Source organism: Macaca nemestrina, chromosome 3 (assembly GCF_043159975.1).
Source record: "Macaca nemestrina isolate mMacNem1 chromosome 3, mMacNem.hap1, whole genome shotgun sequence".
NCBI lineage: Eukaryota > Metazoa > Chordata > Mammalia > Primates > Cercopithecidae > Macaca > Macaca nemestrina.
Window position 1 is genome coordinate 90,209,110 of NC_092127.1, and position 22,245 is coordinate 90,231,354.

At 42.5% G+C, this 22,245-nt stretch overlaps 1 protein-coding gene across 3 annotated transcripts in view; it reads left to right on the forward strand.

Annotated features, from left to right (window-relative positions):
* Positions 1–2,047: 2,047 nt before the first annotated feature.
* Positions 2,048–22,245, forward strand: part of LOC105486387 (eukaryotic translation initiation factor 4E) — a 49,982-nt gene continuing 29,784 nt past the window's right edge. Inside the window, exons 1-2 of one of the 3 annotated variants that reach the window (XM_011749263.2) lie at positions 17,010–17,152; positions 21,503–21,548. In XM_011749263.2, the coding sequence (XP_011747565.1) occupies positions 17,025–17,152; positions 21,503–21,548 (174 nt within the window). In that variant the 5' untranslated portion in view covers positions 17,010–17,024. Of the gene's footprint in view, positions 2,969–3,075; positions 3,169–17,009; positions 17,153–21,502; positions 21,549–22,245 lie in introns of those variants that run through there. The other 2 variants (XM_011749267.2, XM_011749266.3) reach the window with 2 other exon arrangements.

Sequence of the window (22,245 nt, forward strand, 5' to 3'; positions counted from 1 at the left end):
TCTTGATTGACAAGAGGGAGTTTTTTGGTCAACAGAAAACTTAATAAAAATGGAAACTGTTGTTTAAAAAAAGTTTTAAGAACATCACTAGCTTTCAATCCTATAGGTATTTCCTTGCTAATCTCATTGATTTTCTTCTGTTATATAACAGCTTCGTGAAAATAGGACATCTGGCCAGGAATGGTGGCTCATGTCTGCAATCCCAGCACTTTGGGAGGCCCAGGTAGGGGGACCGCTTGAGCCCAGGAGTTTGTGACCAGCCTGGGGAACATAGCTAGACCCCCCTGTCTCTGCAAAAAAATAAAAAAATTAGCTAGCCATGGTGGCCCATGCCTAGCTATTTGGGAAGCTAAGGTGGGAGGATCCCTTGAATCCAGAAGGTCAAGGCTGCAGTCCAGCCTGGGTAACAGAGCAACACCAAGAAAGAAAGAAAGAAGGAAAGAAAGAAAGAAAGAAAGAAAGAAAGAAAGAAAGAAAGAAAGAAAGAAAGAAAGAAAGAGAGAGAGAGAAAGAAAGAAAGAAAGAGAAAGAAAGAAAAAGAAAAGAAGAAAGAAAGAAAGAAAGAAAGAAAGAAAGAAAGAAAGAAAGAAAGAAAGAAAGAAAGAAAGAGGGAGAGAGAGAGAGAGAAAGAAAGGAAAGAAGGAAGGAAGGAAGGAGGAAAGGAGGGAGAGAGGGAAGGAGGTAAGGGGAGGGGAGGGAAGGGGGAGGGGGAGGAGAGGGGAGGGGAGGGAAAAGGAAGGGAAGAAGAAAATAGGACACTTATGCTGTCTTTTTCTCTTCAAAGAAGGTAACCTGACACCACTTTTAACCAGCAGAAGATAACAATGCGATCAATGGCATTGTTTTGGATAGTCTAAGTAGCAATAGATAGTCTCTGTAAGTAGAAATCCACTTATTTGTTTATTATTATTATATTTCTTTTGGAGATGGAGTCTCGCTGTATCACCTAGGCTGGAGTGCAGTGGCAGGATCTCAGCTCACTGCAACCTCCATCTCCCAGGTTCAAGTGATTCTCCTGCCTCAGCCTCCTGACTAGCTGAGATTACAGGCGTGTGCCACCATGCCTGACTGATTTTTGTATTTTTAGTAGAGACAGGGTTTCACCATGTTGGGCAGGCTGGTCTCGAACTCCTCAGGTGATCCTCTTGCCTCGGCCCCCCAAAGTGCTGGGATTACAGGCATGAGCCACTACGCCTGGCCTGTTAATTCTATCTACTTTAAAACCTAGTAGAGCTAAGCACACTAGACAAAAGCTTTCATTAATTACTTCTGATATTCAGGTAAACCAAAACATATGAACAGGCAATGACTTTGAGTTCTTATACAGCCTCAATTATGTGTTAGTCAACTCAAGTATCCATTATGTACTCAATAATAGGTATGACACAGCTCTGGACCTCAGTAACACTATAAGCAGACAGGCACAAGCAGCCTGCATATACTCCTTTTCCTGGTGTCAACATTATTTAAAAGCATGGGAAATAATGAGACATTGTCTTCTTCATTAGAACCTTGGGAATCTGCTAGATTTCTTCATCTCTATTTGTTGTATTAGTAACCAAACTGTGCAAAAACATGGTCTTGAGAAATGATAGCACAGTATCTTAGAGGGAAAGGAAATGTAGGATGTCAGTGTGGGGACAAATTTCTGATTGCCAGTGACTGTTGTGAGCATAACAATAATTTCATGAATATTAAATCCTCTGTTGATGGCAGCTGCAGTTGTAAACGAAAAAAAAAAGGTCCTGATCATTTAAAACCACACTGGTGTACATCATAATCAAAGTAAACATAAGAAAAAAATTTAAACTTTGCTAAAAAACAAAAAAAACAACAACAAAAAAGAAGCAGCAGCTGATCTTTAGGAAGGCACGCGGTTGCTTATTATGAATCATTTCTAGAGTCCAGTGCATTTTCAAAGCCGGTTACAGTCATTACAAAGTACACCCTTGTGAGGTAAGTGTATCATCACCTTTGTTTCATAAATAAAAAAGCTGAGGCGCCGAACCACTAAGTCACTCGCCTAAGGAGAATGAGTCAACGTCAAGAGGCATAGCTGACCCGGCCTAACGACTCCAGACTATCAGTCCAGGGCTTAGTCAGCGGGGCCCGGAGTGGCTTCCCTGGCTGGCACCTGGACTTAGGCTATTTCTGTGCACGTTAAAGCAGAATATTGGAACGGTTGCGCTGAACTTCCAAGTAATTTTTACTGCCACCCAAGATTTAGCCCTGAGGTCTTAATCTCAGGATTTGGGACAGTAAAAGCTGTCGTCCCCTCCCCCTCATCCAGCCGGTGGCAAGCGGGTACTGCGAGCGGTTCCGTCCGTCCCCTTTCGCAGAAATGGCAACGAATGACCACCAGCATTAGCGGAGTCAGGGGACGTGGGAGGGTTGATTGCCTAAACGACTCTGCATCGCCGCCTCTTTTTGAAACTAAGAGAAAATGGTGGGAGGTCAAAAGAAAACTAAATAAACACACAGGCAACTTGTCCTGGGACCTCAACTAAGCAAATGAAGCCGTATTGTGTGTGCTGAGCCTGCAGTTCCCAACCTTCCGGGGAAGATGGGAGGACAGGGCGACAAAGGGCACAGTAGGCATGCCTGGCAGTAAGTGTGACCGCAGCTATCCAGGAGGAAGAGCAGAGGACTGAAACCACCCTCCAGCAAGCGAGCGTCCGCCGCGTTGAGAACCGCGCACCCTACCCATCAGCCACGTGACCGGTCCTTTTTTAAAAAAAATTTGCCTTAAAAAAAAAAAAAAAAGGTGGGGGAGAGACTCCACTTCCCAGAAGCCTCTCGTTACCCACGCAGCCGCAGTCTTGCGCAGGCGCCGCCAGGGCCAAACGGACACGTCCGTCACGTGGTCAGTAGCTGGCCAATCCGGTTTGAATCTCATTTTTTTCCTCTTACCCCCCCTTCTGGAGCGGTTGTGCGATCAGATCGATCTAAGATGGCGACTGTCGAACCGGTGAGTATTGCCTTTGGCCCCCACCCCCACGGGTCCCCGCGCTCCGTCCCCCTTCTAACTGGGGGACTCCGCGGGACTGCGTTCCCGGCGCGCACTCTACCCCTTGCCGCCCCCTCCCCCTCATGTTGGACCTGACCTCCCGTGGACAAGTGGGGACGTCCCGGAGGCTGGCCGAGGCGGCATGTAGCGCACACTTTCTGGTGGGGGCCCGAGAACTGGGGGAGCGGTGTGGGGGAGGGGCGGCGTGGCGCCTCCTGCGGAGTCGCGAGGTGTCTACAGGGTGGAGGGTGGCTGGGGTTCTGGGCTAGTTGTGTGGGGATGGTGTCTTCGTGATGGGAAGGCGCGGGGCCGGCTCCCAGCGAGCACTGGGATCCGCAGGCAGGGTGGGCGGCGAGCCGGCCTGGAGTGAGATGGAGGAGGGAGCCCTGGGGCAGTCTTTCTCTCCCTCCAGAGCCCCAGCCCCGGGGCTCGGGTGCGGGGCGCGCGCACGTCTTCCTTAGACCGGTGGACTGTGGAGCTGGTGGGCGAGTGTTGCCGGAGGGTGGGTTAGGCGGGAGTGGTACCGCGGCACGCGCGGAGGAGCTTCGACCTCGCTTAGAGGAGTTGAGAGGGGCGAGCGCCTGTTAATCCAACGCGCCGGAGTGTTGCCGGTGTTTGCGCCGGGGTAGGCGAGAAAGGTTGGGGTGGGAAAGAACACTCGAGTGTCACGGTGAAGCTCTCCAAGTAGAATGAGGGATGGTGGTGGTGAGAAAGGGTATCACATTGTCCTCGCCCCTCCATGCTTGGGACTGGGCTGTCATGGAGGAGGGAAGGGGGAGGAGCGAGGCCTACAGATCGCTGTAGCCGGTCGGCTTGCCGGCCGGACCTGCTGCATTTCACACGCGCCGGTCTTCCATTCATTCATCCTTTCCGCGCAGTGCGCACGCCTCTGAGAATGCGAATGGGGCTAGATCCCTCTGTTCTTCCGAGTCTTTATCGCCTGGAAGATTTCTGAGACGCAGTTCATTGGAAATAGAAACTTTTACATTTACTTTTCCATTTGATTTTTTTTTTCTCTATGCTACAGGCTTTCCTTTCGATTTAGGCACCATTTTAAACTTAACTGAAGCAAGCTGGTCCCAGGGTAGGTTTGTAGTTAATCTTTAAGCAGAGGGTATATTTTTTCATAATTTGAGTTTGCCAGGACTGGCTCACTGAAACTTCTGGGCTCTGTTGCCTTTTTAGAAATGACACAGCTAAGTGAAGATATCTTGGGTGCATAATGGAGTTTATTAGCAATCAGTAAGCCTTTCACACTCTGGAACCATCTCTAGACTTTGGTTGCCAGATACTTTTGTGTATCTTTTCATGGTAGCTTGTGGTTTCGCTAATGGTTTACCAGTTTGCTTTGACTTTTAAAGATTTTTTTTTTTTTTTTTTGAGATGGAGTCTTGCTCTGTCGCCCAGGCTGGAGTGCAGTGGCGTGATCTCGGCTCACTGCAACCTCCGCCTCCCGGGTTCAAGCTATTCTCCTGCTTCAGCTTCCTGAGTAGCTGAATCCGGATTACAGGCGCGCGCCACCTTGCCCGGCTAATTTTTGTATTTTTAGTAGAGACGGGGTTCCACCATGTTAGCCAGGCTGGTCTCAAACTCCTGACCTCAAGTGATCCTCCCACCTCGGCCTCCCAAAGTGCTGGGATTACAGGCGTGAGCCACCGCGCCCGGCATTTTTAAAGACTTTAGTGAAACAATTTCAAAAACTCTTATAGACTACACAAAGGCTTATTTTTCATTGCGTTGGTGTAAACTATCCTTATCTTTTTGTCAGAATTCAAGGCAGCGTTTCTGCTTGCTTGCTTGCTTGCTTGTTTTTTTATTGGCACCAGTTTTCATTTATGTTCCTGGGAATTAGATTGAAAAACTCTTAAGTTGTTGCTACAGAAAACTGACTTTAGAACATTAATGTTACATAACACTAATGAAGGATAGATATGTAAAATATAAATTTTAAACCCCTTTGACAGGTTCTGATGTCCACTTTTGTCTAGATCTGTTCCTACCCCACTATACTAGTGTCAGTAAAAAGCATTACATCTGGTAATAGGGGCAAGGCTACAAGACTGTAAACTATAAAATAATAAGGAATGCTGTGAAGTTTCTGTCACATTTAGGTCCCTTGAGTTTTGCAGAGTTTATGCAGTTTTGTTTCAGGAGCACAGAACAGAACTGCAAAGTGATGAAGGACTATATTTTGAGTTAGTAAATATTAATAGCTCCTGATACATCCAGGGTGTTGTACCAAGTGTTCTTTAGGATACAAAGTTATACAAGATGTGAGTCTATACCTTGTTGAATGTAAACCCTTAAGGAACTTAATTCCTAGGGATGTGGTCAGTGATACAGTATTTGTTCTGGTGCAGACTTTGGGAGATTTGGATGTTACCGTTAAATTTGGGGAGTAGGGGAACCTAAAAACAAAGTGTGCGAAGGTGGAAACCAAAGTATTTTGAGAATATATAAGAGTATCAAAGTGTTTATTTTTAGTGAGAAATGAATTTTTTTTTTTTTTTTTTGAGACTGAGTTTTGCTCTTGTTGCCCAGGCTGGAGTGTAATGGCGCTATCTTGGCTCACCGCAGCCTCCGCCTCTTGGGTTCAAGCAATTCTCCTGCCTCAGCCTCCCAAGTAGCTGGGATTACAGGCATGTGCCACCACGCCTGGCTAATTTTGTACTTTTAGTAGAGACGAGGTTTCTCCATGTTGGTAAGGCTGGTCTTCAACTCCCAACCTTGGGTGATCTGCCTGTCTTGGCCTCCCAAAGTGCTGGGATTACAGGCGTGAGCTACTGCGCTCGGCCTGAAAAATTTTAGTACTTTTAATATACCCTTTTCCACAGGTTAGTTATGTAGAATTATTTTCAACAGTCGGATTTGGTGTGTGGAGGGTGGAGGGTCTTGCTCTGTTGCTGGGGCTGGAGTGCAGTGGTGCGATCATAGCTCACTGCAGCCTCACACTCCTGAGCTCAAGAGATGCTCCCATCTCAGCCTCTCGTGTAGCAGGCACTACAGGCGCGGGCCACCACGCCCGGATAATTTTTAAACTTTTTGTAGAGATGGAATCTCGCGATGGTTACCCAGGCTGGTCTCAAACTCCTGGACTCAAGTGATCCTCCCACCTTGGCCTCTCAATGTGTTGAGTTACAGGCGTGAGCCACCAAGCCTGGCCTGGATTTTTTTTTGAAGCAACTGATTAGGATTGGATTGTGCTTGAGATACCCCTCCTGAAGGCTGTGAAAGTCATGTTTTTTCTTACTTCAGCTAGCTTGTGAGCTTCCATAATGCTTTTCTGCTGTGCATAATCATAAACACTTAAAAAGAGCCAAGGGATTTTCCTGCTTATCCCATCATTCGTAGGTATCTGGATGATTTTTTTCTATGGACATTGCATAAAATACAATTTTCAGTTTGATATTATTGTGTGGTTTTCTCTTTGTATGAGTTCAGTTACATGAAGATGTGGCCCACAAATATTAAATTTGTTGAGAAGCTTGAAAGGGAAAATTAAGGGAAACATTTTACCCCTTAACAGATAATTTGGCAAAAATTTGAACATTAGGACAAACAATACTCTGCTGTTACTCTGTTGGCATTTGAATTGTGGCTGGGTCAAAATTAGGTTTAATATTAGTCTGTGAAAATGGCAAGGCCATCTTACCTCCAGTGGGTCGTGTTTCTTTGTAGCTTTATCTTCATTCTACATCCTTCATTATTAGAATTTAAAAAGTTTTTTTGACTTATTCTTTTTGAGGTAAGAGATTAATTTTGGTTTCTTTAGCTTAATTGAAGGTATATAATTTTACTTGTTTTTACATTGTAGCTCTTGAATTTTTTAAAACCACACTAATTTTGTAAGTGAATCAACTTGGACAATCAGCTGATCTAATGCTTCCTTTTTTATACTTTGGAAACATGCTCTGTACTACATAGTTTATTAATAAGAGTAAATAAGGCTTAAATACATGTTGACAAATATATGTTGTGCTATATAATTCATATTAATGAACTATTGAATGCCAACCAGACTGTGCAAATTAGCGGGCTTTTTGCTTAATGAAAGAAACCATTATATCAAAGTTTCTCGATAATCCACGTAAATTTGGCGCTGGTGTTCATATTCCAGATTTCTTCAATTAAAAGAAAAAACTGTAATCTCAGCACTTTGGGAGGCCAAGGCAGGTGGGGATCACTTGAGGTCAGGTGTTCAAGACCAGCCTGGCCAACATGGTGAAACCCTGTCTCTACTAAAAATACAAAAATTAGCCAGGCTTGGTGGCAGGCGCCTGTAAACCCAGCTACTGGAGAGGCCGAGGCAGGAGAATCACTTGAACCTGGAGGCGGAGGTTGCAGTGAGCTGAGATGGTGCCACTGTACTCCAGCCTGGGCGACAGAGCAAGACTCCATCAAAAAGAAAAACAAACAAACAAACAAATTTCATACTTCGTTTTATAATCTGAGTTAATGAGCATGATTATTAGACTTAGAGAAATTCAGTGTGGACACACGGTTTACACACAGAAGTGGCACAAGGGATAATATGCAAAATGAATTATGTAAGTTTACTCTAATTTGGACAGAAAACTGTAGGGAAAAAACATTTAAGTAAAATATTGTTTAATTTACATAAGAATATGGGCCGGGTGCGGTGGCTCACACCTGTAATCCCAGCCCTGTGGGAGGCCGAGGCAAAATCACCAGGTCAGTAGTTTGAGACCAGCCTGATCAACATGGTGAAACCCCATCTCTACTAAAAATACAAAACTTAGCTGGGCGTGGTGATGCGTGCCTGTAATCCCAGCTACTCAGGATGCTGAGGCAGAAGTGCTTGAACTCGGGAGGCGGAGGTTGTAGTGAGCTGAGATTGCGCCACTGCACTCCAACCTGAGTGACAGAGTAAGACTCTGTCTCAAAAAAAAAAAAGGTTTCGTTAATCTATTAGTACTGTTGAGTTGCACCATCTTAGTCATAGAGACTTTTTGGAGAAGTGGAAATGAGCATGGGTTGTAGTCTTATTTTAATATCTGAGTGATCTTGAAGACTGAAATTTCTAAGTCAGCTGAAAGTTGGAATAAGATATCTTATTTTGATATTTTTGTTGTTGTTGTTGTTGTTGTTGTTGTTTTTGAGATGGAGTTTGGCTCTTCTTGCCCAGGCTGGAGTGCAATGGCACAATCTCAGCTCACTACAACCTCCACCTCCTGGGTTCAAGCGAGGAGGTACCTCAGCCTCCCTAGTAGCTGGGATTACAGGCATGTACCACCACGCCCGGCCATTTTGTATTTTTAGTGGAGACGGGGTTTCTCCATGTTGGTCAGGCTGGTCTTGAACTCCCTGCCTCAGGTGATCAGACTTCCTTGGCCTCCCAGAGTGTTGGGATTACAAGCTTGAGCCACCACGCCCGGTTGATTTCAATTTTTTTTTTTTTTTTTCTTGAGACGGAGCCTTGCTCTGTCACCTAGGCTGGAGTGCAGTGGCGCAATCTTGGCTCACTGCAAGCTCTGCCTGCTGGGTTCACGCCATTCTCCTGCCTCGGCCTCCCGAGTAGCTGGGACTACAGGCGCCTACCACTATGCACGGCTGATTTTTTTGTATTTTTAGTAGAGATGGGGTTTCACCATGTTAGCCAGGATGGTCCCAATCTCCTGATCTCGTGATCCGCCTGTCTCGGCCTCCCACAGTGCTGGAATTACAGGCTTGAGCCACCGCGACTGGCCCGATTTCGATTTTTAAATGCATTATTCAAAGGTGACAGTTTGTCAACTGTAAGGGACTAAAGTTGACATTCCATGAATGTTTTACATTCATGTATATCCATGGATTTACATACTATTTTCCCTCTTTTCTAGGAAATTCACATCGCTGCTTTTAAATTATTAATCCTTAGCCATTAGCAAGAAATGCAAAGTCTGTGACTCACAATCCTCAGATGTTCTTCCGACTCCTATCCCTACCATAAAATCACTAGTGTTCCTTCAAAAGTCCCTAATCGTGTCTCCAGAAAAAGAAAGAGGCTGGGCTTGGTGGCTCATATCTGAGGCTTTGAGAGATGAAGGCAGGAGGATCACTTGAGCCCGGAGACCAGCCTGGCCAACATGGCAAGACCCTGTCTCTCCAAAAAATTAAAAAATTAGCTGGATGTGGTGGTGTGCCCCTGTGTCCTAGCCACTCAGGAGGCTAAAATGGGAGGATCCCTTGAGCTTGGGAGGTCAAAGCTGCAGTGAGCTGTTATCACACCACTGCACTCCAACCTGGGTGACAGAAAGAGACCCTATCTCACCAAAAAGAAAAATGAAAGGATTCTTGTGTATGTGTGTGTGTGTGTCTAAAACACTAATAGTCATTTCTGGGCACTTCGAGAACCTGAGAATGTGGTCAGAAATATAAGTGTTGTTGTTTTTTTTTTTTCCTTTCCCCAGTTGGAATTTTTGATATATTATTCCATAGAAACAATAGGAAAATGGGCCGGGCGTGGTGGCTCACACTTGTAATCCCAGCACTTTGGGAGGCCAAGGTGGGCAGATCACCTGAGGTCGGGAATTCGAGACCAGCCTGACCAGCATGGAGAAACCCTGTCTCTACTTTAAAAAATTACAAAATTAGCCGGGTATGGTGGCACATGCCTGTAATCCCAGCTTCTCGGAAGGCTGAGGCAGAAGAATCGCTTGAACCTGGGAGGTGGAGGTTGCCGTGAGCCAAGATCTGCTATTGCACTCCAGCCTGGGCAAGAAGAGGGAAACTCCGTCTCAAAAAAAAAAAGAAAAAGAAACAATAGGAAAATGAAGTTTAGTCGTACTATATTCAGTAAGTTTCTGTGGAATCATTAAAAATCTAGCCAGCATTGGATTTATAGGGATATGGAATTAAGGGTATGGATTTATAGTTGTAAACAACCAATTAAAAATAAATTCTTATAAACATACCTTGTTTGTAACAGCTATTTTTAATGCAGAAAGATCGTTATTTGTAATTGCTACACATAGCACTTATTCTGTGTTAAGTACCACACTAAATGCTTTACCATATATTAACTCATTTAATTCTTAACAGTACAGATAAAGTCATTATGTGACTAACTTGCTCCAAGTGGTGGGGTGGAGTTTAAACTAACGCAGCCGAAGTGCAGAGTGTATGTTCTTAACCATTGCACTGTCTTTCCAGTAGGCATGTAATGTGCTTTGCTTGGGTGACTTCAGAAGGGGAGATGAGTTTTGATAAGCTTACTATGTGTTTTGCTACAGCTATAAAATAAAATGTGTGGACATTTATTTTTAGGCCCCGTTATATTGCAGTGTTAGATAACAAAAACACATAATCTTGAGGACTAAACCAAACAATTGCACCAATCGTATTTTAGTAACTGATTGAAAACTTTGTGGATAGATTTCTAAAGAAAGTGGGTGGACACTTACTTTCTCCTCCTTTCTAATTTGATTTCCGGCATTTGCTAGTTTGTATGATTTCCCAGTTAAAATATTTTGCTAGTGAAAAAAGTTTGAGTACATTTTTTTTTTTTGAGACGGAGTCTCACTCTGTCGCTCAGGCTGGAGTGCAGTGGCGCGATCTGGGCTCACTGCAAGCTCCGCCCCCCGGCTTCACGCCATTCTCCTGCCTCAGCCTCCCGAGTAGCTGGGACTATAGGCACCCACCACCACGCCCGGCTCATTTTTTTTTGTATTTTTAGTAGAGAAGGGGTTTCACCATGTTAGACAGGATGGTCTCGATCTCCTGACCTCGTGATCCACCCATCTCGGCCTCCCAAAGTGCTGGGATTACAGGCGTGAGCCACGGTGCCCTGCCGTTTTAGTACATTTTTTAAAGTTTGTGGATTTTGGATTTATTCTAGACTCAACTACCTTAGTACTTTTAGTAATTTTGGTGGTAGGTCTGGCAAAGGGTAAAACAGTTGTTTTGAAAAAGTTTAAGCTAAAATGTGCACATACATGTTTCTTTGTGTGTTTTAAGCTTGTTACTACAAAATGTTATACAGAAATTAATTGTAATATTTTTTTCTGTGCTCTGCTCATTACTGTCATTGTAATCTCTACCGAAAATACAAAAATTAGCCAAGCGTGGTCGTGGGTGCCTGTAGTCCGAGCAACTCGTGAGGCTGAGGAAAGAGAATGGCTTGAACCTGGGAGGTGGAGGTTGCAGTGAGCCGAGATGGTGCCATTGCACTCCAACCTGGGCAACAAGAGTGAAACTCCGTCTCAAAAAAAAAAAAAAAAAAAAAAGAATGTTTTAGCATGTATTACATAAAATACATAGGTTTACAAAGGAAACCAATTATGCTGAAGTACAAGGATTGAATTAGCATGAATCATATTAAGGACATTATCTGGCACAGGCTAAGTTCTGTTTAATGTGAAAAACCTATCTCCTGTCTGTCTTCCCCAGCTACCTCATTCCCCTTTCCAAATTGCCCAGTTACAGTTTTTTGAGGATTCTACTAGAAAAAGGCTGTCCAGGAGAATTTTCTGAGATAATGGAAAGGGTCTTTTTTACTGTCCAATACAGTAGCCACTAGATGGTAATTGAGCATTTGGATATTGTGGCTTGTGCAACCGAGGAAATACGTTTTAAACTTTATTTAATATTAATAATTAACCACATGTAGGTAATAACCACCAAATTGTGCAGTATGGTCTCAGAATCTAGAAATTCTGGCCAGGCATGGTGGCTCACGCCTGTAATCTCAGCACGTTGGGAGGCCGTGGTAATTGGATCACTTGAGGTCAGGAGTTTGAGACCAGCCTGGCCAGCATGGTGAAACCCCATCTCTATTAAAAATACAAAAATTTGCTGGGTGTGGTGGCACGTGCTTGTATTCCCAGCTCCTTAGGAGGCTGAGATAGGAGAATTGCTTGAACCTGGGAGGCGGAGGTTGCAGTGAGCCAAGATTGTGCCACTGCATTCCAGCCTGGGTGATAGAGCAAGACTCCATCTCAAAAAAAAAAAAAAAAAAAAAAGAAAGAATCCAGAAATTCTGGTGTGTGCAAACGTATGTATGCATATTGTATTTAGTTCAACTTTATAAGGTGTAACTGTGTATGTCCAATTTGGTTAGATACATTATTCTATCCTAGAAAAGCTTCTTGTTGCTTTGTATTTTAATCTTTCAAGGACAGTTATTTACTCTTGTATAGAATTAGAATTGTTCTGTGGGTTAATTTTTTTTTTTTTTTTTTTTTGCTAGTCTTTTTTTTGTTTTTGTTTTTGTTTTGAGATGGAGTCTCACTCTGTTGTCAGGCTGGAGTACAGTGGCATGATCTTGGCTCACTGCAACCTCCACCTCCCAGGTTCAGATGACTCCTGCCTCAGCCTCCCAAGTAGCTGGGACTACAGGCGTGTGCCACCACTGCCAACTAATTTGTATTTTTAGTAGAGACAGCATTTCACCATGTTGGCCAGGATGGTCTTGATCTCTTGACCTCATGATCTACCTGCCTCAGCCTCCCAAAGTGCTGGGATCACAGGCAAGAGCCACCACATCCGACCTTTTTGCTAGTTTTTTAAATGTGTGTGTAAATAGGCAGTACTTTACGTTGTTCAAAACTCAAGTCTTATGCAATAGTACACAGTCTCCTCAATTTGATCTCTGTCCAGGCAGATGACCTAGAGACAACCAGCATTGTCAGTTGTTTAACTTTATTTAATAGAGATTTGTGCATATACAGCAAATATGTATATTTGTAAAAAGTAAATAGTAGCCAGCTATGTGCACTTTTCTGGCACATTGTGTTTTTTCACTTAATATGTCTTGTAGAGCATTACATATCAACACATAACGTTTTCACTTCTTTTTTCTGATGGTATATATTATACTATATGGTTTTAACATAATTATTTCTATATTAATATTTAGGTCATTTCCAACCATTTACTATTTCAAACATTACTGGGATGAATGAACTTCTCCCTGTATCATTCCATACATGAGATAGTATATCTATAAAGTAGATGTTTTGACAACAAATTGAAAAATTTTAGACTCTGTTGGTCAGATAAAACACTTTTGCAACTATAGTTGGTTTCCCAGCTACAATTTTTTTTTTAGAACTTCTCCCTTTTTCAAAATAATGAAATGTTTATATGTAAAAAACGAAGTATAAAATAGGTATGTAAGTTTTCTTGTATCTTTTTTTTTTCCCCCGAAACGGAGCTTTGCTTTTGCCCAGGCTGGAGTACAATGACGTGATCACAGCTCACTGCAACCTCTGCCTCCTGGGTTCAAGCAATTCTCCTGCTTCAGCTTCCCAAGGAGCTGGATTACAGGTGCCCGCCACCACGTCCAGCTAATTTTTTGTGTTTTTAGTAGAGACAGGGTTTCATCATGTTGGCCAGGCTGGTCTCGAACTCCTGATCTCAGGTAATCCACCCGCTTTGGCCTCCCAAAGTGCTGGGATTACAGGTGTGAGCCACCACGCCTGGCAAAAAAAAATTTTTTTTGAGCCAGGGTCTCACTGTTGCCCAGACTGGAGTGCAGTGGCATGTTCTCTGCTCACTGCAACCTCCACCTCCCAGGTTGAAGCGATCCTTCTGCCTCAGCCTCCCAAGTAGCTAGGAATAGAGGTGTGCGCCACCACGCCCCGCTGATTTTTGCATTTTTAGTAATGATGGAGTTTCATCGTGTTGACCAGGCTGGTCTCAAAACTCCTGGGCTCAAGCAGTCCTACTGCCTTGGCGTCTTAAAGTGCTGTGATTACAGGTGTGAGCCATCACACCTGCCAGGTTTTAGAATAGTAAACTGAAGACCTGTGTACCATGACCTAGGACATCATAGCAGCATTTCAACTTTTTTTAATACTCCGTGATCACATTATTGTATCTTTGGCCCCTCCTCCATCTTCTTTTCCGATTTTTGAGTCAAGCATTCCCTTGTTTTTTGTTTTTTCTACACTAATCTCCCATATATGTATCTTTCACCTATGTGTTTAGTTTTGAAAAAACTAAAAAGCTAGATGTCTAAGGGAAAGATAGTATTGCCACTGTTGATGAAGGCTCATAAAAAATGATAATCTGAACACAGTTTCTGGTTTATAGTTTGGCTTCAGCTTCCTAGAATTTCTACTAGAGCCCTTTTTGGGGAAACCAGTGGGCATGATCATGAACATGTCCTGGGAAACATACGATTTATAGTTGTCATCTGGTGAGGCTGTTTTGTGGGCCAGGCAAAGAATCTTCAGTAAGAGAGTAGTCTTTGGGAATATGCTGCTCTGTATCTTGTTTTAAGATTGAATTAAAGCTGAACTCTTCTGATGTAAAGAAAGTTATCTAATACGGTTAGCAGGACATAAAAGAGAGAAGTGGAACTTCATGAACACATGGTCAAACAGAGATAATAGTCTGGGCTGGACACTTGAGCATTTGGGTTTTTGTGTGTGTGTGTGTGTGTGTGTGTTTAGAAAAGGTAGAATAATAGGCATTTTAATCGTAACAGCCATTAAATCACATTGCTCCAATCACATTCACCTGAATCACACTGCTCCAGTCTGGACTGTTGCCCTTTATATATGGTAAACATTTGTCTTCTCTGGATCTCCTTTTACCATGTTCCTGATTCTTTCATTTGACTTTTGTGTTCCACCCTTCCATTTGCTGTGCCCTTTATCTTCCTGTTATTTGGTTTCTTGTCTCACTTGGGTGGGCCACATCCCCAGCAGTTTTTTGAGAAAAAGTACATAGTAAAAAAATGTTTGAAACCTTGAATATTAAGTGTCATACCTGTAGTTTGACTGGACATAGAATTCTTCAGGATTCTGAAGTCATGTTTCATGGACTTCTGTTGTAGCTACTGATGAGTCTGAAATTATTCTGGTAGCTAAAAATTACTTTTTAGTGTGATCTGTTCATCTCTCACCCTCCCTAGAATTTGTAGACTCTTTCTTGTCCCTATTTCACAATGATATACCTTAGATAAGTTTGTTTTCATCATTGTACTGTGTACTTATTGGGCGTGGTTTTTTTTTTTGGAGACGGAGTCTCGCTCAGTCGCCCAGGCTGGAGTGTAGTGGCGCGATGATCTCAGCTCACTGCAAGCTCCGCCTCTGGGTTCACGCCATTCTCCTGCCTCAGCCTCCCAAGTAGCTGGGACTACAGGCGCCCGCCGCCACGCCCGGCTGATTTTTTGCATTTTTAGTAGAGACGGGGTTTCACCGTGTTAGCCAGGATGGTCTCGATCTCCTGACCTCGTGATCTGCCCGCCTTGGCCTCCCAAAGTGCTGGGATTACAGGCATGAGCCACCGCGCCTGGCCTTATTGGGTGTTTTAAAATGGCAACTCATGTCCATCACTTCTCATAGGTTTATTAGTGATTCTCCTCTCTTTTCTCTTTGAAACAGTTGCTCATATATTAGATCTCTTGGATTAGTTCTCTGGAAAATTTCATTTATTTTTCAACCTTCATTTTAAATTTCCATTCATTTTGAAATTCCAGGTATTTATTTTCTCCCTCCTGTCCTCCTTCCTTTTTTTTTTTTTTTTTGTCCTCTGAATGTTCATTTTTATAGCTTCCTATAATTGTTATATACATGCAAAATCTTAACTTATTCCTTTGAGTATGTAGACATGTGTTTTTGAGACAGAGCCTTACTCTGTTGCCCGGGCTGGAGTGCAGTGGCACCATCTTGGCTCACTGCAACCTCTGCCTCCTAGGTTCAAGTGATTATCCCACCTCAGCCTAGCTGGGATTACAGGCACCAACCACTATACCCAGCTAATTTTTATGTTTTTAGTAGAGACGAGTTTTCACTGTGTTGGTCAGGCTGGTCTCAAACTCCTGACCTCAGGGAATCTGCCCGCCTTGGCCTCCCAAAGTGCTGGGATTACAGGCCTGAGCAGAAGCAAAGTTTTAAAAAGGAAGAGCAAAGGCGAATGGGGAACTTACCATATCATGAAGAAAAACATTGTTAAAAGTAATGGCTGGGCGCAGTGACTCTATAATAGTAGCACTTTGGGAGGCTGAGGCAGGTGGATCACCTGAGGTCAGGAGTTCGAGATCAGCCTGGCCAACATGGCGAAAACCCATCTCTACTAAAAATACAAAAAATTAGCTGGACGTGGTGGTGGGTGCCTGTAATCCCAGCTACTTGGGAGGCTGAGGCAGGAGAATTGCTTGAACCCGGAAAGTGGAGGTTGCAGTGAGCCAAGATTGCGCCATTGCACTTCAGCCTGGGTGACAGAGCAAGATGCTGTCTAAAAAAAGAAAAAAGAAATTTACAAAAATATGATATTCACGTAGGAAGGGATGGGCAGATTATTGGAATACACTGAGCCATCCAGGAGTAGTTTCAGATGTTTATTTGGGCTTTAATATAACTTTGTTATAATACATTTGGAATATTTAGATCAGTGTGAAAAAAATAATCTGTAATCTCAACAACTAAGTGTTCTCTGAAAGTGAACTTTTTTTTTTTTTTAAAACCATATCCCTCTTCGTACCTTTTTGTTTTTCCCTTTAAATACTTAATTTTCAGCTGGGTGCAGTAGCTCATGCCTGAAACCTCAACACTTTGGGAGGCTGAGGTGGGTGAATTGCATAAGCCCGGGAATTCAAGACTAACTTAGGCAACATGGTGAAACCCTGTCTCTACTAAAAATATTAATACAAAAAACTAGCCAGGTGTGGTGGCATGCACCTGTAGTCCCAGCTACTCTGGAGGCTTGGGCGGGAGGATTGATTGAGCCCTGGAGGTCGAGACTGCAGTGAGCTGTGATTGTGCCACAGCACTGCAGCCTGGGTATCAGAGCGAGACCCTGTCTCAAAAACTAACTACTTAATTTTCTTAGAGCAGTTTTAGGTTCAGAGCAAAATTGAGCAGAAATTACAGTTCCTGTAACTTACTCCTTGCCCCTGTGCAGGAACAGCTTTCCCACTGTCAACATCCTGCAACAGAATGGCACATTTGTTAGAATTGATGAACCTAAATTGACATTATTGTCACCCAAAGTTCATACTTTACATTAGGGTTCACTCTTCATGTTGTACATTCTGTGGGTTTTGTCAAATGTATAATGACATATATCTATGATTATAATATCGTACAGAATAATTTACTGCCCTAAAAATCCTCTCTGTTCTGCTTGTTTATACCCTCCCCACCAACCACTGATCTTTTTGTCTTTTCCAGAATATCACAGAGTTACAATCATACAGTACGTAGCCTTTTCAGCTTAGCTTCTTTCACTTAGTAATATGCATTTAAGTTCCTTCTGTGTCTTTTTATGGCTTGATAACTCATTTTATTTTAGCACTCAGTAATGTTTCATTTTCTGGATGTACTACAGTTTATTTAGGACTTCTTAATATAGGTCAAAAGCACAAAAATAGTGCTTCTTTTTTCTTTTTTCTTTTCTTTTTTTTTTTTTTTTTTTTTTGAGACAGAGTCTTGCTCTGTTGCCAGGCTGGAGTGTAGTGGCGTGGTCTCGGCTCACTGCAGCCTCCTCCTCCTGGGTTCCAGCGATTGTCCCGCCTCAGCCTCCAGATACCTGGGATTACAGGCACATGCCACCACGCCTGGCTAATTTTTGTATTTTTAGTAGAGATGGGTTTCACCATGTTGGCCAGGCTGGTCTTAAACTCCTGACCTCGTGATCCGCCCACCTGGGCCTCTCAAAGTGCTGGGATTACAGGCATGAACCACCACGCCTGGCCTTTTTTTTTTTTTTTTTTTTTTTTAAGTGCTCATTTTTATATAGTTCTGTAATCTGCTTTTCTCCACATTTGTATTAGTTTTAAAGTAATTCTTACAAACATGTTTAGTGCTTACATTATAAATGCCATGGTTTATCTGTTACCTTTTGGGTATATCTGTTGATAGATGTATTGTCTCTTAGAAGTCTAATTACTAGGTTAAATAATATAGATCTTTTTATTTTAATTTTACTATTTTTCTATTTTCCCATTTAGCTTTGACTTGGAACTCAGTAGATCCTTTTAGGTTTGGAAGCTTGATAGTTTATTAACTTAAACTAAGTAAATAGAAGGTTGTATTCCACTCTGTAATCCTGGGGACATAAGAAACTGACTATACCTGGTTTTGTAAATTTTTTTAAGGCATATATTTCTTCAAAATATTTTCTTTTGAAAGGTGATTTTAAAACCTTAGTACATAAAAAGGCAGACGTGGTGGCTCACACCAGTAATCCTAGCAATTTCGAAGGCTGAGGCAGGAGGATCACTTGAGGCCAAGAGTTTGAGACCAGGCTGAGCAATATAGTGAGACCTGTCTCTAAAAATTTTCTGGGCATGCCTGTAGTCCCAGCTATTCAGGAGCATCTCTTGAGCCTAGGAGTTTGAGACTGCAGTGAGCTATGATTGCATCCCTGCACTCCAGCCTAAGTTAACAGTGATACCCTCCTCTGAAGGCAAAAAAAAAAAAAGAAAAAGAAAAAAAATCTGTTGGATAAGAAGTTGTTACAGAAAACAAAATGACCTTATTAAAGCTACAGTTTAAATTGAAATTATAACCTTTAACTTTTAAAAATGAACACATATAATTTATTTATTTATTTTTTTGATACGGAGTTTTGCTCTGTTGCCCAGGCTGGAATGCAGTGACACTACCTTGGCTTACTGCAACCTCTGCCTCCCAGGTTCAAGCAATTCTCCTGAGTCAGCCTCCCGAGTAGCTGGGATTATGGGCACGTGCCACTATACCTGGCTAATTTTTGTATTTTTAGTAGAGACAGGGTTTCACCATGTTGGACCAGGCTGGTCTCGACCACCTGACCTCAGGCGATCCACCCATCTCAGCTTCCCAAAGTGCTGGGATTACAGGTGTGAGCCACTGCGCCCGGCCAAACACATAGAATTTTAACAGTAACTGCTCATTTGTTTGAACTGTGACATGTAAAGATAGATTTAAAAAAAAAAAACACTAGAATTTAATTAGTATCATGAAATTTTAGTTATGTTTTCTAAGTTTTAAAATGTATAAACATTTAAATAGCAGTTAAATTCTTTAAAAGATTTGCCTTTCAAATACTTCCTATAAAGCTTTAAGGAATAATTGAAATGGAAAATACCGTGTTACTGCAGTCAACAGTTTTGTGCCCTGGTCCTAATGCCATTTTAATGTTGATATATTTTGAATCATTTTTTACTTTTGTATAATGTTCAACGTATGTAAATTTTTCTTTGTTTTCTTTCTTTTTTTTTTGTTTTTGAGATGGAGTCTCGCTCTTTCACCATTCTGGAGTGCAATGGTGCGATCTCGGCTCACTGAAACCTCTGACTCCCTGGTTCAAGCGATTCTCCTGCCTCAGCCTCCTGAGTAGCTGGGATTACAGGCATGCACCACCAGGCCCAGCTAATTTTTGTATTTTTTAGTAGAGGCTGGGTTTCACCATGTTGTCCAGGATGGTCTCGATCTCCTGATCTCATGATCTGCCTGCGTCAGCCTCCCAAAGTGTTGGGATTACAGGCATGAGCCACCGTGCCTGGCCGTACGTAAATTTTTCTTTTTCTTTTTTCTTTCTATTTTTTTTGAGACGGAGTTTTGCTCTTGTTGCCCAGGCTGGAGTGCAGTGGCGCGATCTCAGCTCGCTGCAACTTCCCTCTCCCGGGTTCAAGTGATTCTCCTGCTTCAGCCTCCTGAGTAACTGGTGTTACAGGCATGCGCCACCACGCCTGGCTAATTTTGTATTTTGGGTAGAGATGTGATTTCACCAAGTTGGTCAGGTGGGTCTTGAACTCCTGACCTCGTGATCCACCTGCCTCTGCCTCCCAAAGTGCTGGAATTATATGCATGAGCCACCGCGCCCGGCCTGTAAATTTTTCTAGTTATTTTAAATTATGAATCTTCTGGTAGCCTTTGGTTTAAATAGTACTGACATTTAAATTTTATCATTAGCCTTATCATCCTAGTTCACACATCTGTTATTTCTTGTGTCTGTGTTATCACCTCCCCAAACCCAAACTGAATTTGTGATGTTGGCTTAAGCTGCATAATATGTGCAAAGTAATATGATCAGTAGGTACATATTAGTGCTCCCTTAAGAATGTTCATTTAAAAAATTTATTTTAAAATGTTAAAAGGTGCCCACAAGTCTTTCTTTTTTCTTTTCTTTTTCTTTTTTTTTTTTGAGACAATGTTTCACTCTCGTTGCCCAGGCTGGAGTGCAATGGCTTGATCTCAGCTCACTGCAACCTCTGCCTCCCAGGTTGTAGTGATTCTCCTGCCTCCACCTCCCGAGTAGCTGGGATTACAGGCATACGCGCCACCATGCCCGGCTAATTTTGTATTTTTAGTAGAGACAGGGTTTCTCCATGTTGGTCAGGCTGGTCTGGAACTCCCAACCTCAGGTGCTCCACCCGCCTTGGCCTCCCAAAGTGCTGGGATTACAGGCGTGAGCCACCACGCCTGGCCTCCTTCAACTCTTTCTAGTAGTTAAGAATGTGCTGGGCACGGTGGCTCACACCTGTAATCCCAACACTTTGAGAGGCTAAGGTGGGTGGATCACGAGGTCAGGAGTTCAAGACCAGTCTGACGGAGATGGTAAAACCCCATCTCTACTAAAAATACAAAAATTAGCCAGGTGTGCCTGTAATCCCAGCTACTCGGGAGGCTGAGGCAGGAGAATCACTACAACCGGGAGACGGAAGTTGCAGTGAGCCGAGATCGTGCCACTGCACTCCAGCCTGGGCAACAGGGCAAGACTCCATCTCAAAGGGTTAAAAAAAAAAAAAAAGGATGCATCCAAGTTTTAGGCTGGGCGCGGTGGCTTATTCCTGTAATCCCAGCACTTTAGGAGGCCGAGGCGGGTGGATCACTTGAGGTCAGGAGGAGTTCAAGACCAGCCTGGCCAACATGGTTGAAACCACATCTCTACTAAAAATACAAAAAAATGAGCCAGGTGTGGTGGTGCATGCCTGTAGTCCCAGCTACTCGTGAGGCTGAGGCAAGAGAACTGCTTGAACACAGGAGGCGGAGGTTACAGTGAGCCGAGATCATGCCACTGCACTCCAGCCTGTGTGACAGAGTGAGAATCTGTCTCAAAAAAAAAGAATCTATCCAAGTTTAAAAATTGTTTATTTGAAGATCAGAAATGCAAGTGTGAACTGTTGGGATTTTTTTTTAATTAATATGTTTAAGTATAGTTTGCTGAATATCCAGAAATATATAGCTCAGCAAACTTAATCATCTCGATTCACTCATGAGTTTAGTGCTACTTAGTAATTTTGATCAAGTGATTTGGTTATTATTTAAATAAACAGCTATTGAATTTTTATAGTATTTTTGGACACTGCACAATTTGTACACATCATCACAACTCTTTTCTTTAGTAATCCAGCTACCAGTGATTTTTTGTTATTGTTTAGATGCCATTTTATATTAATTGAAAAGCACTTTAAGAAGTACTATCTTTTGAATCATAATTGATACATGATGTCTCAGGGTCTTTTATGTGAAAAAATTTTTTCCATGTGAGCAGTGTTTTAATGTTGAAAGATTTGTATTTTGCTAAATCTCCATGTGTTGTTTTTTTACTTCAACTTTCTAGGTTAAGGGAGGAGTACAAAAGTCATAGTTTTGATCCTTTATTACAGGTAAGGAAGACCTGCAAAATCCACAGCCACATTTTTATGAGTGATGCCATATTAGCTGGTATTCCTTTACTATAAATATATGTTTCAAAGCTAAAACCAAAACAGTTTAATAGAGGCAACTTTTAGTGTTTTACCAAATTTTTTATTCCTTACAAGACAGGTGGTAAGACTATAGTTGTTCTTGTGTACTAGTTAATTAATTACACTAATTTACATATGGGAGGGTGCTGTGAGGAAATGCATGGTTTCTTGAAAAGAACTGGGGACTGACAGCCACCTCCTCCATGGTTACCCTGGCTCTTTGTCCCACCCTTCTCATGGTGCTTGAGGGACCATGGCTAATCCTGGCCTGAGACAAATTAAGACTACTGTGGTGAAGCAGTTGGTCAAAAAAAAAGTGATGCATGAAAAAGAAGCAAAACAACAAGAAGAAAAGAAAAAAAATGAAAGCTAAAGATGGTGAAAATTATGCCATTAAAAAGCAGGCAGAAATTCTGCAAGAATCCCAGGTGATAAGCTCTGATTGCCAGCACAGGTTGGAAGCTGCATAGTTCTTTGGCGGATGTTAGAAAGTGAAAAAGACTTGAAAAAGGCTGAGGAATATAAAGAACATTTAGTACTGGATTCAGTAAAGTTAGAAGCCTGAAACTTTTCTGTACGGAATGTTTTTTGCATTAAATCATGGGGTCCAGTTTAC